This window comes from Thalassophryne amazonica, chromosome 13 (assembly GCF_902500255.1).
Source record: "Thalassophryne amazonica chromosome 13, fThaAma1.1, whole genome shotgun sequence".
Classification (NCBI taxonomy): Eukaryota; Metazoa; Chordata; class Actinopteri; order Batrachoidiformes; family Batrachoididae; genus Thalassophryne; species Thalassophryne amazonica.
This window is the reverse complement of record NC_047115.1, coordinates 21,539,109-21,551,492: the sequence shown is the minus strand read 5'-3', so window position 1 is coordinate 21,551,492 and position 12,384 is coordinate 21,539,109. Positions and strand designations below refer to the sequence as shown.

The 12,384-nt window shown below is 39.9% G+C and overlaps 1 protein-coding gene across 1 annotated transcript in view; it reads left to right on the top strand.

Annotated features, from left to right (window-relative positions):
* Positions 1–12,384, top strand: part of LOC117523241 (centrosomal protein of 170 kDa-like) — a 118,097-nt gene that overhangs the window by 51,168 nt on the left and 54,545 nt on the right. Inside the window, 1 exon segment of the mRNA XM_034184702.1 lies at positions 1,768–1,846. Within this exon segment, the coding sequence (XP_034040593.1) occupies positions 1,768–1,846 (79 nt within the window).

The window sequence follows — 12,384 nt, the reverse complement described above, 5'->3', positions numbered from 1 at the left end:
ACAAAAAGGCAGTCCAAGAAGCAGCGGCACAGGCAGGGGTCAGGCAGAGGCGTAGTCAACAACAAGCATGGTTCAAAAATACCAGGAGACACAATACATGGGCAGACGCAGGAGCAAGGTCAAAAAACAAAGCACGGTCAAAAATGGCAAGGCATATACAGAGCAAAAACAAAGGCTGGAACGTGGACAAAAAAATCACAATGAACTAGCAGGGAGTGGAGAAAGTGAGGAGCTTAAATAACAGGTGCAAGTAATTAGGGAAACAAGGCACAGGTGTCAGGGAAGGTTCTGGAAGGGGTGTGGTCAGATGCGACAGAGGTGAGACAGGAGTCAAGAGAGTGGAAGAAGACAGAGCAGACAGAATTACAGTGAAGGTGAGAGAAGCAGATGCAAGATAGTGCAGGAAGACAAATGCAAAGTGAACAGGACCTGACAAGATAGTAAACCTAACCACAGTGATCCAAATAAAACACCAAGACAAAAGATGAACAAAACCCAAGTCCCAGTACACAAGAAATAAAATAAAGAAAACCTGACATGAAGGAACAAAGAATTAAACCGTGAAACAAATGTAAGAATTGAAAAGAGCAAAAGAAGAAAATGAAGACTAAGACCAAACCAGAATGGAACTATGTGGAACCATGAACAGATAATTCAACATAAGACAAAAGAAAAGCAAACAGGAAATAAAACTAATGAATATACAAAGGTAGGAATGAAACTAGACACATGACTAAAGTAAGATAAACAGGAAATAACTGAAACAGAACATAAAACCACTGACAAAAGTATTACACACAGGAACAAGATAATCAGAACAACAGGCAACAGGCTATTCTGTCTGAATGTGAGGAAATTATCCCATGAACCACAAAAAAAATAAAATAAATAATGTTAAAATTACTCCGTTTTGCCTCGTGTTGCAACACCGTGCACGCCGTATGCCGTGCTCCTTCAATATTTACATGTTCCACATTTGGGGGGAAAAACATTTACGGTTTGTATTTGTCTATGTTACTGGTACATATTTAATTAAATGTTTAAAAATAGTGTGGAGAGTGAAAGGCTGTTTAGCTCAGTGTTGTAGATAAAAACAGAAACAGGCTCACAGCTGATAATGCAAAGAACCTGCTTTTCATCAAAATGAATCTGCCCCTCACAGTTTCAATAAAAGGCTTTTAGTCCTCACAGACATAAAGTTAGTGATGGACAGTTTCAGTTCTGTTCCTGGTGATTTATATTTTGTAGTGCTGAAGTCCACGGGTTACATTTCAGTGAGATGTCTGGCAGTGTCATGTTTGTTAAGAAACACACAATGTTAAAGGAGAATTTGTTGTAGTCAAAAAGTGATGTTACATAATTTAAGTGAAAGTTTGTAAATAAAAACAAAGCTAATGATATTGTAGCAGTTACAGTCAAAAAGTAAGGAACAACTGATGAATAAAACATTTTCAGAGTCATCATAAAACTGTAATGGTATCATTAAGTATTTGTATTGGTACTTGGTATCGATATCAAAATGTATGTACTTGTACTTGTACTCAGTCTGGAAAAAAAAGTGGTATCGGTGCATCCCTAGTCTGTATAAACCAAGACTCGATTGTAATTGCTGTATTATCACAATAAGTGGTACATAGAACTTGCTTGGCTTATGCACTAATACTGTAATACTATGAAATGTTACACTATTTTTGATAACTTTGTTTTTGTTCACATTCATGCTAAGTGACCATTTTCTTGTTTGATTTGACCTTGTTGTCTTTGCAGACTTTTGTAAACGATGTCCGCATCCAGGAGCAGATGTACATCACTCTGAAGTTAGAAGATAAGCTGAGGTTTGGATATGATATCCTTTCAATGTTTTTAACTCTTGAACCTCTTCAGCCCTCGTGGTTCAGTATTCTAAGCAAATGTTGTAGGCAAAAATGTTCAGCTCTTATCACGACCCTCTCTTTTAGTGATGATATTATGATTTTTATTGAATTTTAAGGACATATAAACCTTATGAGAAACAACACTTTGGACTGACTTAAGAATGCTGCAGCACACTCTGAAATCTGAAAATCTTCTGCAGCCCACCCAAACCTTTAATCAATTAATCAATTCAATCAATTTTATTTATATAGCGCCAAATCACAACAAACAGTTGCCCCAAGGCGCTTTATATTGTAAGGCAAGGCCATACAATAATTACGTAAAAACCCCAACGGTCAAAACGACCCCCTGTGAGCAAGCATTTGGCGACAGTGGGAAGGAAAAACTCCCTTTTAACAGGAAGAAACCTCCAGCAGAACCAGGCTCAGGGAGGGGCAGTCTTCTGCTGAGACTGGTTGGGGCTGAGGGAGAGAACCAGGAAAAAGACATGCTGTGGAGGGGAGCAGAGATCAATCACTAATGATTAAATGCAGAGTGGTGCATACAGAGCAAAAAGAGAAAGAAACACTCAGTGCATCATGGGAACCCCCCAGCAGTCTAAGTCTATAGCAGCATAACTAAGGGATGGTTCAGGGTCACCCGATCCAGCCCTAACTATAAGCTTTAGCAAAAAGGAAAGTTTTAAGCCTAATCTTAAAAGTAGAGAGGGTGTCTGTCTCCCTGATCCGAATTGGGAGCTGGTTCCACAGGAGAGGAGCCTGAAAGCTGAAGGCTCTGCCTCCCATTCTACTCTTACAAACCCTAGGAACTACAAGTAAGCTTGCAGTCTGAGAGCGAAGCGCTCTATTGAGGTGATATGGTACTATGAGGTCCCTAAGATAAGATGGGACCTGATTATTCAAAACCTTATAAGTAAGAAGAAGAATTTTAAATTCTATTCTAGAATTAACAGGAAGCCAATGAAGAGAGGCCAATATGGGTGAGATATGCTCTCTCCTTCTAGTCCCCGTCAGTACTCTAGCTGCAGCATTTTGAATTAACTGAAGGCTTTTCAGGGAACTTTTAGGACAACCTGATAATAATGAATTACAATAGTCCAGCCTAGAGGAAATAAATGCATGAATTAGTTTTTCAGCATCACTCTGAGACAAGACCTTTCTAATTTTAGAGATATTGCGTAAATGCAAAAAAGCAGTCTTACATATTTGTTTAATATGCGCTTTGAATGACATATCCTGATCAAAAATGACTCCAAGATTTCTCACAGTATTACTAGAGGTCAGGGTAATGCCATCCAGAGTAAGGATCTGGTTAGACACCATGTTTCTAAGATTTGTGGGGCCAAGTACAATAACTTCAGTTTTATCTGAGTTTAAAAGCAGGAAATTAGAGGTCATCCATGTCCTTATGTCTGTAAGACAGTCCTGCAGTTTAGCTAATTGGTGTGTGTCCTCTGGCTTCATGGATAGATAAAGCTGGGTATCATCTGCGTAACAATGAAAATTTAAGCAATGCCGTCTAATAATACTGCCTAAGGGAAGCATGTATAAAGTGAATAAAATTGGTCCTAGCACAGAACCTTGTGGAACTCCATAATTAACCTTAGTCTGTGAAGAAGATTCCCCATTTACATGAACAAATTGTAATCTATTAGATAAATATGATTCAAACCACCGCAGCGCAGTGCCTTTAATACCTATGGCATGCTCTAATCTCTGTAATAAAATTTTATGGTCAACAGTATCAAAAGCAGCACTGAGGTCTAACAGAACAAGCACAGAGATGAGTCCACTGTCTGAGCAACAGACTCTTTTTCCAGGCTAAGTGAAGATCTTCTAAATTAGTGAGACGCCATTTCCTCTCCAACTTACGGGTTATCTGCTTTAAGCTGCGAGTTTGTGAGTTATACCACGGAGTCAGGCACTTCTGATTTAAAGCTCTCTTTTTCAGAGGAGCTACAGCATCCAAAGTTGTCTTCAATGAGGATGTAAAACTATTGACGAGGTACTCTATCTCACTTACAGAGTTTTGGTAGCTACTCTGCACTGTGTTGGTATATGGCATTAGAGAACATAAAGAAGGAATCATATCCTTAAACCTAGTTACAGCGCTTTCTGAAAGACTTCTAGTGTAATGAAACTTATTTCCCACTGCTGGGTAGTCCATCAGAGTAAATGTAAATGTTATTAAGAAATGATCAGACAGAAGGGAGTTTTCAGGGAATACTGTTAAGTCTTCAATTTCCATACCATAAGTCAGAACAAGATCTAGGATATGATTAAAGTGGTGGGTGGACTCATTTACATTTTGAGCAAAGCCAATTGAGTCTAATAATAGATTAAATGCAGTGTTGAGGCTGTCATTCTCGGCATCTATGTGGATGTTAAAATCGCCCACTATAATTATCTTATCTGAGCTAAGCACTAAGTCAGACAAAAGTTCTGAAAATTCACAGAGAAACTCACAGTAACGACCAGCAGGACGATAGATAACAACAAATAAAACTGGTTTTTGGGACTTCCAATTTCAATCAATCAATCAATTTTTTTATATAGCGCCAAATCACAACAAACAGTTGCCCCAAGGCGCTTTATATTGTAAGGCAAGGCCATACAATAATTATGTAAAACCCCAACGGTCAAAACGACCCCCTGTGAGCAAGCACTTGGCTACAGTGGGAAGGAAAAACTCCCTTTTAACAGGAAGAAACCTCCAGCAGAACCAGGCTCAGGGAGGGGCAGTCTTCTGCTGGGACTGGTTGGGGCTGAGGGAGAGAACCAGGAAAAAGACATGCTGTGGAGGGGAGCAGAGATCGATCACTAATGATTAAATGCAGAGTGGTGCATACAGAGCAAAAAGAGAAAGAAACAGTGCATCATGGGAACCCCCCAGCAGTCTACGTCTATAGCAGCATAACTAAGGGATGGTTCAGGGTCACCTGATCCAGCCCTAACTATAAGCTTTAGCAAAAAGGAAAGTTTTAAGCCTAATCTTAAAAGTAGAGAGGGTGTCTGTCTCCCTGATCTGAATTGGGAGCTGGTTCCACAGGAGAGGAGCCTGAAAGCTGAAGGCTCTGCCTCCCATTCTACTCTTACAAACCCCAGGAACCACAAGTAAGCCTGCAGTCTGAGAGCAAAGCGCTCCATTGGGGTGATATGGCACTACGAGGTCCCTAAGATAAGATGGGACCTGACTATTCAAAACCTTATAAGTAAGAAGAAGAATTTTAAATTCTATTCTAGAATTAACAGGAAGCCAATGAAGAGAGGCCAATATGGGTGAGATATGCTCTCTCCTTCTAGTCCCCGTCAGTACTCTAGCTGCAGCATTTTGAATTAACTGAAGGCTTTTCAGGGAACTTTTAGGACAACCTGATAATAATGAATTACAATAGTCCAGCCTAGAGGAAATAAATGCATGAATTAGTTTTTCAGCATCACTCTGAGACAAGACCTTTCTAATTTTAGAGATATTGCGTAAATGCAAAAAAGCAGTCTTACATATTTGTTTAATATGCGCTTTGAATGACATATCCTGATCAAAAATGACTCCAAGATTTCTCACAGTATTACTAGAGGTCAGGGTAATGCCATCCAGAGTAAGGATCTGGTTAGACACCATGTTTCTAAGATTTGTGGGGCCAAGTACAATAACTTCAGTTTTATCTGAGTTTAAAAGCAGGAAATTAGAGGTCATCCATGTCCTTATGTCTGTAAGACAGTCCTGCAGTTTAGCTAATTGGTGTGTGTCCTCTGGCTTCATGGATAGATAAAGCTGGGTATCATCTGCGTAACAATGAAAATTTAAGCAATGCCGTCTAATAATACTGCCTAAGGGAAGCATGTATAAAGTGAATAAAATTGGTCCTAGCACAGAACCTTGTGGAACTCCATAATTAACCTTAGTCTGTGAAGAAGATTCCCCATTTACATGAACAAATTGTAATCTATTAGATAAATATGATTCAAACCACCGCAGCGCAGTGCCTTTAATACCTATGGCATGCTCTAATCTCTGTAATAAAATTTTATGGTCAACAGTATCAAAAGCAGCACTGAGGTCTAACAGAACAAGCACAGAGATGAGTCCACTGTCTGAGCAACAGACTCTTTTTCCAGGCTAAGTGAAGATCTTCTAAATTAGTGAGACGCCATTTCCTCTCCAACTTACGGGTTATCTGCTTTAAGCTGCGAGTTTGTGAGTTATACCACGGAGTCAGGCACTTCTGATTTAAAGCTCTCTTTTTCAGAGGAGCTACAGCATCCAAAGTTGTCTTCAATGAGGATGTAAAACTATTGACGAGGTACTCTATCTCACTTACAGAGTTTTGGTAGCTACTCTGCACTGTGTTGGTATATGGCATTAGAGAACATAAAGAAGGAATCATATCCTTAAACCTAGTTACAGCGCTTTCTGAAAGACTTCTAGTGTAATGAAACTTATTTCCCACTGCTGGGTAGTCCATCAGAGTAAATGTAAATGTTATTAAGAAATGATCAGACAGAAGGGAGTTTTCAGGGAATACTGTTAAGTCTTCAATTTCCATACCATAAGTCAGAACAAGATCTAGGATATGATTAAAGTGGTGGGTGGACTCATTTACATTTTGAGCAAAGCCAATTGAGTCTAATAATAGATTAAATGCAGTGTTGAGGCTGTCATTCTCGGCATCTATGTGGATGTTAAAATCGCCCACTATAATTATCTTATCTGAGCTAAGCACTAAGTCAGACAAAAGTTCTGAAAATTCACAGAGAAACTCACAGTAACGACCAGCAGGACGATAGATAACAACAAATAAAACTGGTTTTTGGGACTTCCAATTTCAATCAATCAATCAATTTTTTTATATAGCGCCAAATCACAACAAACAGTTGCCCCAAGGCGCTTTATATTGTAAGGCAAGGCCATACAATAATTATGTAAAACCCCAACGGTCAAAACGACCCCCTGTGAGCAAGCACTTGGCTACAGTGGGAAGGAAAAACTCCCTTTTAACAGGAAGAAACCTCCAGCAGAACCAGGCTCAGGGAGGGGCAGTCTTCTGCTGGGACTGGTTGGGGCTGAGGGAGAGAACCAGGAAAAAGACATGCTGTGGAGGGGAGCAGAGATCGATCACTAATGATTAAATGCAGAGTGGTGCATACAGAGCAAAAAGAGAAAGAAACAGTGCATCATGGGAACCCCCCAGCAGTCTACGTCTATAGCAGCATAACTAAGGGATGGTTCAGGGTCACCTGATCCAGCCCTAACTATAAGCTTTAGCAAAAAGGAAAGTTTTAAGCCTAATCTTAAAAGTAGAGAGGGTGTCTGTCTCCCTGATCTGAATTGGGAGCTGGTTCCACAGGAGAGGAGCCTGAAAGCTGAAGGCTCTGCCTCCCATTCTACTCTTACAAACCCCAGGAACCACAAGTAAGCCTGCAGTCTGAGAGCGAAGCGCTCCATTGGGGTGATATGGCACTACGAGGTCCCTAAGATAAGATGGGACCTGACTATTCAAAACCTTATAAGTAAGAAGAAGAATTTTAAATTCTATTCTAGAATTAACAGGAAGCCAATGAAGAGAGGCCAATATGGGTGAGATATGCTCTCTCCTTCTAGTCCCCGTCAGTACTCTAGCTGCAGCATTTTGAATTAACTGAAGGCTTTTCAGGGAACTTTTAGGACAACCTGATAATAATGAATTACAATAGTCCAGCCTAGAGGAAATAAATGCATGAATTAGTTTTTCAGCATCACTCTGAGACAAGACCTTTCTAATTTTAGAGATATTGCGTAAATGCAAAAAAGCAGTCTTACATATTTGTTTAATATGCGCTTTGAATGACATATCCTGATCAAAAATGACTCCAAGATTTCTCACAGTATTACTAGAGGTCAGGGTAATGCCATCCAGAGTAAGGATCTGGTTAGACACCATGTTTCTAAGATTTGTGGGGCCAAGTACAATAACTTCAGTTTTATCTGAGTTTAAAAGCAGGAAATTAGAGGTCATCCATGTCCTTATGTCTGTAAGACAGTCCTGCAGTTTAGCTAATTGGTGTGTGTCCTCTGGCTTCATGGATAGATAAAGCTGGGTATCATCTGCGTAACAATGAAAATTTAAGCAATGCCGTCTAATAATACTGCCTAAGGGAAGCATGTATAAAGTGAATAAAATTGGTCCTAGCACAGAACCTTGTGGAACTCCATAATTAACCTTAGTCTGTGAAGAAGATTCCCCATTTACATGAACAAATTGTAATCTATTAGATAAATATGATTCAAACCACCGCAGCGCAGTGCCTTTAATACCTATGGCATGCTCTAATCTCTGTAATAAAATTTTATGGTCAACAGTATCAAAAGCAGCACTGAGGTCTAACAGAACAAGCACAGAGATGAGTCCACTGTCTGAGCAACAGACTCTTTTTCCAGGCTAAGTGAAGATCTTCTAAATTAGTGAGACGCCATTTCCTCTCCAACTTACGGGTTATCTGCTTTAAGCTGCGAGTTTGTGAGTTATACCACGGAGTCAGGCACTTCTGATTTAAAGCTCTCTTTTTCAGAGGAGCTACAGCATCCAAAGTTGTCTTCAATGAGGATGTAAAACTATTGACGAGGTACTCTATCTCACTTACAGAGTTTTGGTAGCTACTCTGCACTGTGTTGGTATATGGCATTAGAGAACATAAAGAAGGAATCATATCCTTAAACCTAGTTACAGCGCTTTCTGAAAGACTTCTAGTGTAATGAAACTTATTTCCCACTGCTGGGTAGTCCATCAGAGTAAATGTAAATGTTATTAAGAAATGATCAGACAGAAGGGAGTTTTCAGGGAATACTGTTAAGTCTTCAATTTCCATACCATAAGTCAGAACAAGATCTAGGATATGATTAAAGTGGTGGGTGGACTCATTTACATTTTGAGCAAAGCCAATTGAGTCTAATAATAGATTAAATGCAGTGTTGAGGCTGTCATTCTCAGCATCTATGTGGATGTTAAAATCGCCCACTATAATTATCTTATCTGAGCTAAGCACTAAGTCAGACAAAAGTTCTGAAAATTCACAGAGAAACTCACAGTAACGACCAGCAGGACGATAGATAACAACAAATAAAACTGGTTTTTGGGACTTCCAATTTCAATCAATCAATCAATTTTTTTATATAGCGCCAAATCACAACAAACAGTTGCCCCAAGGCGCTTTATATTGTAAGGCAAGGCCATACAATAATTATGTAAAACCCCAACGGTCAAAACGACCCCCTGTGAGCAAGCACTTGGCTACAGTGGGAAGGAAAACTCCCTTTTAACAGGAAGAAACCTCCAGCAGAACCAGGCTCAGGGAGGGGCAGTCTTCTGCTGGGACTGGTTGGGGCTGAGGGAGAGAACCAGGAAAAAGACATGCTGTGGAGGGGAGCAGAGATCGATCACTAATGATTAAATGCAGAGTGGTGCATACAGAGCAAAAAGAGAAAGAAACAGTGCATCATGGGAACCCCCCAGCAGTCTACGTCTATAGCAGCATAACTAAGGGATGGTTCAGGGTCACCTGATCCAGCCCTAACTATAAGCTTTAGCAAAAAGGAAAGTTTTAAGCCTAATCTTAAAAGTAGAGAGGGTGTCTGTCTCCCTGATCTGAATTGGGAGCTGGTTCCACAGGAGAGGAGCCTGAAAGCTGAAGGCTCTGCCTCCCATTCTACTCTTACAAACCCCAGGAACCACAAGTAAGCCTGCAGTCTGAGAGCGAAGCGCTCCATTGGGGTGATATGGCACTACGAGGTCCCTAAGATAAGATGGGACCTGACTATTCAAAACCTTATAAGTAAGAAGAAGAATTTTAAATTCTATTCTAGAATTAACAGGAAGCCAATGAAGAGAGGCCAATATGGGTGAGATATGCTCTCTCCTTCTAGTCCCCGTCAGTACTCTAGCTGCAGCATTTTGAATTAACTGAAGGCTTTTTAGGGAACTTTTAGGACAACCTGATAATAATGAATTACAATAGTCCAGCCTAGAGGAAATAAATGCATGAATTAGTTTTTCAGCATCACTCTGAGACAAGACCTTTCTGATTTTAGAGATATTGCGTAAATGCAAAAAAGCAGTCCTACATATTTGTTTAATATGCGCTTTGAATGACATATCCTGATCAAAAATGACTCCAAGATTTCTCACAGTATTACTAGAGGTCAGGGTAATGCCATCCACAGTAAGGATCTGGTTAGACACCATGTTTCTAAGATTTGTGGGGCCAAGTACAATAACTTCAGTTTTATCTGAGTTTAAAAGCAGGAAATTAGAGGTCATCCATGTCTTTATGTCTGTAAGACAATCTTGCAGTTTAGCTAATTGGTGTGTGTCCTCTGGCTTCATGGATAGATAAAGCTGGGTATCATCTGCGTAACAATGAAAATTTAAGCAATACCGTCTAATAATACTGCCTAAGGGAAGCATGTATAAAGTGAATAAAATTGGTCCTAGCACAGAACCTTGTGGAACTCCATAATTAACTTTAGTCTGTGAAGAAGATTCCCCATTTACATGAACAAATTGTAATCTATTAGACAAATATGATTCAAACCACCGCAGCGCAGTGCCTTTAATACCTATGGCATGCTCTAATCTCTGTAATAAAATTTTATGGTCAACAGTATCAAAAGCAGCACTGAGGTCTAACAGAACAAGCACAGAGATGAGTCCACTGTCCGAGGCCATAAGAAGATCATTTGTAACCTTCACTAATGCTGTTTCTGTACTATGATGAATTCTAAAACCTGACTGAAACTCTTCAAATAGACCATTCCTCTGCAGATGATCAGTTAGCTGTTTTACAACTACCCTTTCAAGAATTTTTGAGAGAAAAGGAAGGTTGGAGATTGGCCTATAATTAGCTAAGATAGCTGGGTCAAGTGATGGCTTTTTAAGTAATGGTTTAATTACTGCCACCTTAAAAGCCTGTGGTACATAGCCAACTAACAAAGATAGATTGATCATATTTAAGATCGAAGCATTAAATAATGGTAGGGCTTCCTTGAGCAGCCTGGTAGGAATGGGGTCTAATAAACATGTTGATGGTTTGGATGAAGTAACTAATGAAAATAACTCAGACAGAACAATCGGAGAGAAAGAGTCTAACCAAATACAGGCATCACTGAAAGCAGCCAAAGATAACGATACGTCTTTGGGATGGTTATGAGTAATTTTTTCTCTAATAGTTAAAATTTTGTTAGCAAAGAAAGTCATGAAGTCATTACTAGTTAAAGTTAATGGAATACTCAGCACAATAGAGCTCTGACTCTTTGTCAGCCTGGCTACAGTGCTGAAAAGAAACCTGGGTTGTTCTTATTTTCTTCAATTAGTGATGAGTAGAAAGATGTCCTAGCTTTACGGAGGGCTTTTTTTATAGAGCAACAGACTCTTTTTCCAGGCTAAGTGAAGATCTTTTAATAACATAATAACAAATAAGATAATAACAAATAAAACTGGTTTTTGGGACTTCCAATTTGGATGGACAAGACTAAGAGTCAAGCTTTCAAATGAATTAAAGCTCTGTCTGGGTTTTTGATTAATTAATAAGCTGGAATGGAAGATTGCTGCTAATCCTCCGCCTCGGCCCGTGCTACGAGCATTCTGGCAGTTAGTGTGACTCGGGGGTGTTGACTCATTTAAACTAACATATTCATCCTGCTGTAACCAGGTTTCTGTAAGGCAGAATAAATCAATATGTTGATCAATTATTATATCATTTACTAACAGGGACTTAGAAGAGAGAGACCTAATGTTTAATAGACCACATTTAACTGTTTTAGTCTGTGATGCAGTTGAAGGTGCTATATTATTTTTTCTTTTTGAATTTTTATGCTTAAATAGATTTTTGCTGGTTATTGGTGGTCTGGGAGCAGGCACCGTCTCTACGGGGATGGGGTAATGAGGGGATGGCAGGGGGAGAGAAGCTGCAGAGAGGTGTGTAAGACTACAACTCTGCTTCCTGGTCCCAACCCTGGATAGTCACGGTTTGGAAGATTTAAGAAAATTGGCCAGATTTCTAGAAATGAGAGCTGCTCCATCCAAAGTGGGATGGATGCTGTCTCTCCTAACAAGACCAGGTTTTCCCCAGAAGCTTTGCCAATTATCTATGAAGCCCACCTCATTTTTTGGACACCACTCAGACAGCCAGCAATTCAGGGAGAACATGCGGCTAAACATGTCACTCCCGGTCCGATTGGGGAGGGGCCCAGAGAAAACTACAGAGTCCGACATTGTTTTTGCAAAGTTACACACCGATTCAATGTTAATTTTAGTGACCTCCGATTGGCGTAACCGGGTGTCATTACTGCTGACGTGAATTACAATCTTACCAAATTTACGCTTAGCCTTAGCCGGCAGTTTCAAATTTCCTTCAATGTCGCCTGCTCTGGCCCCCGGAAGACAATTGACTATGGTTGCTGGTGTCGCTAACTTCACATTTCTCAAAACAGAGTCGCCAATAACCAGAGTTTGATCCTCAGCGGGTGTGTCGCTGA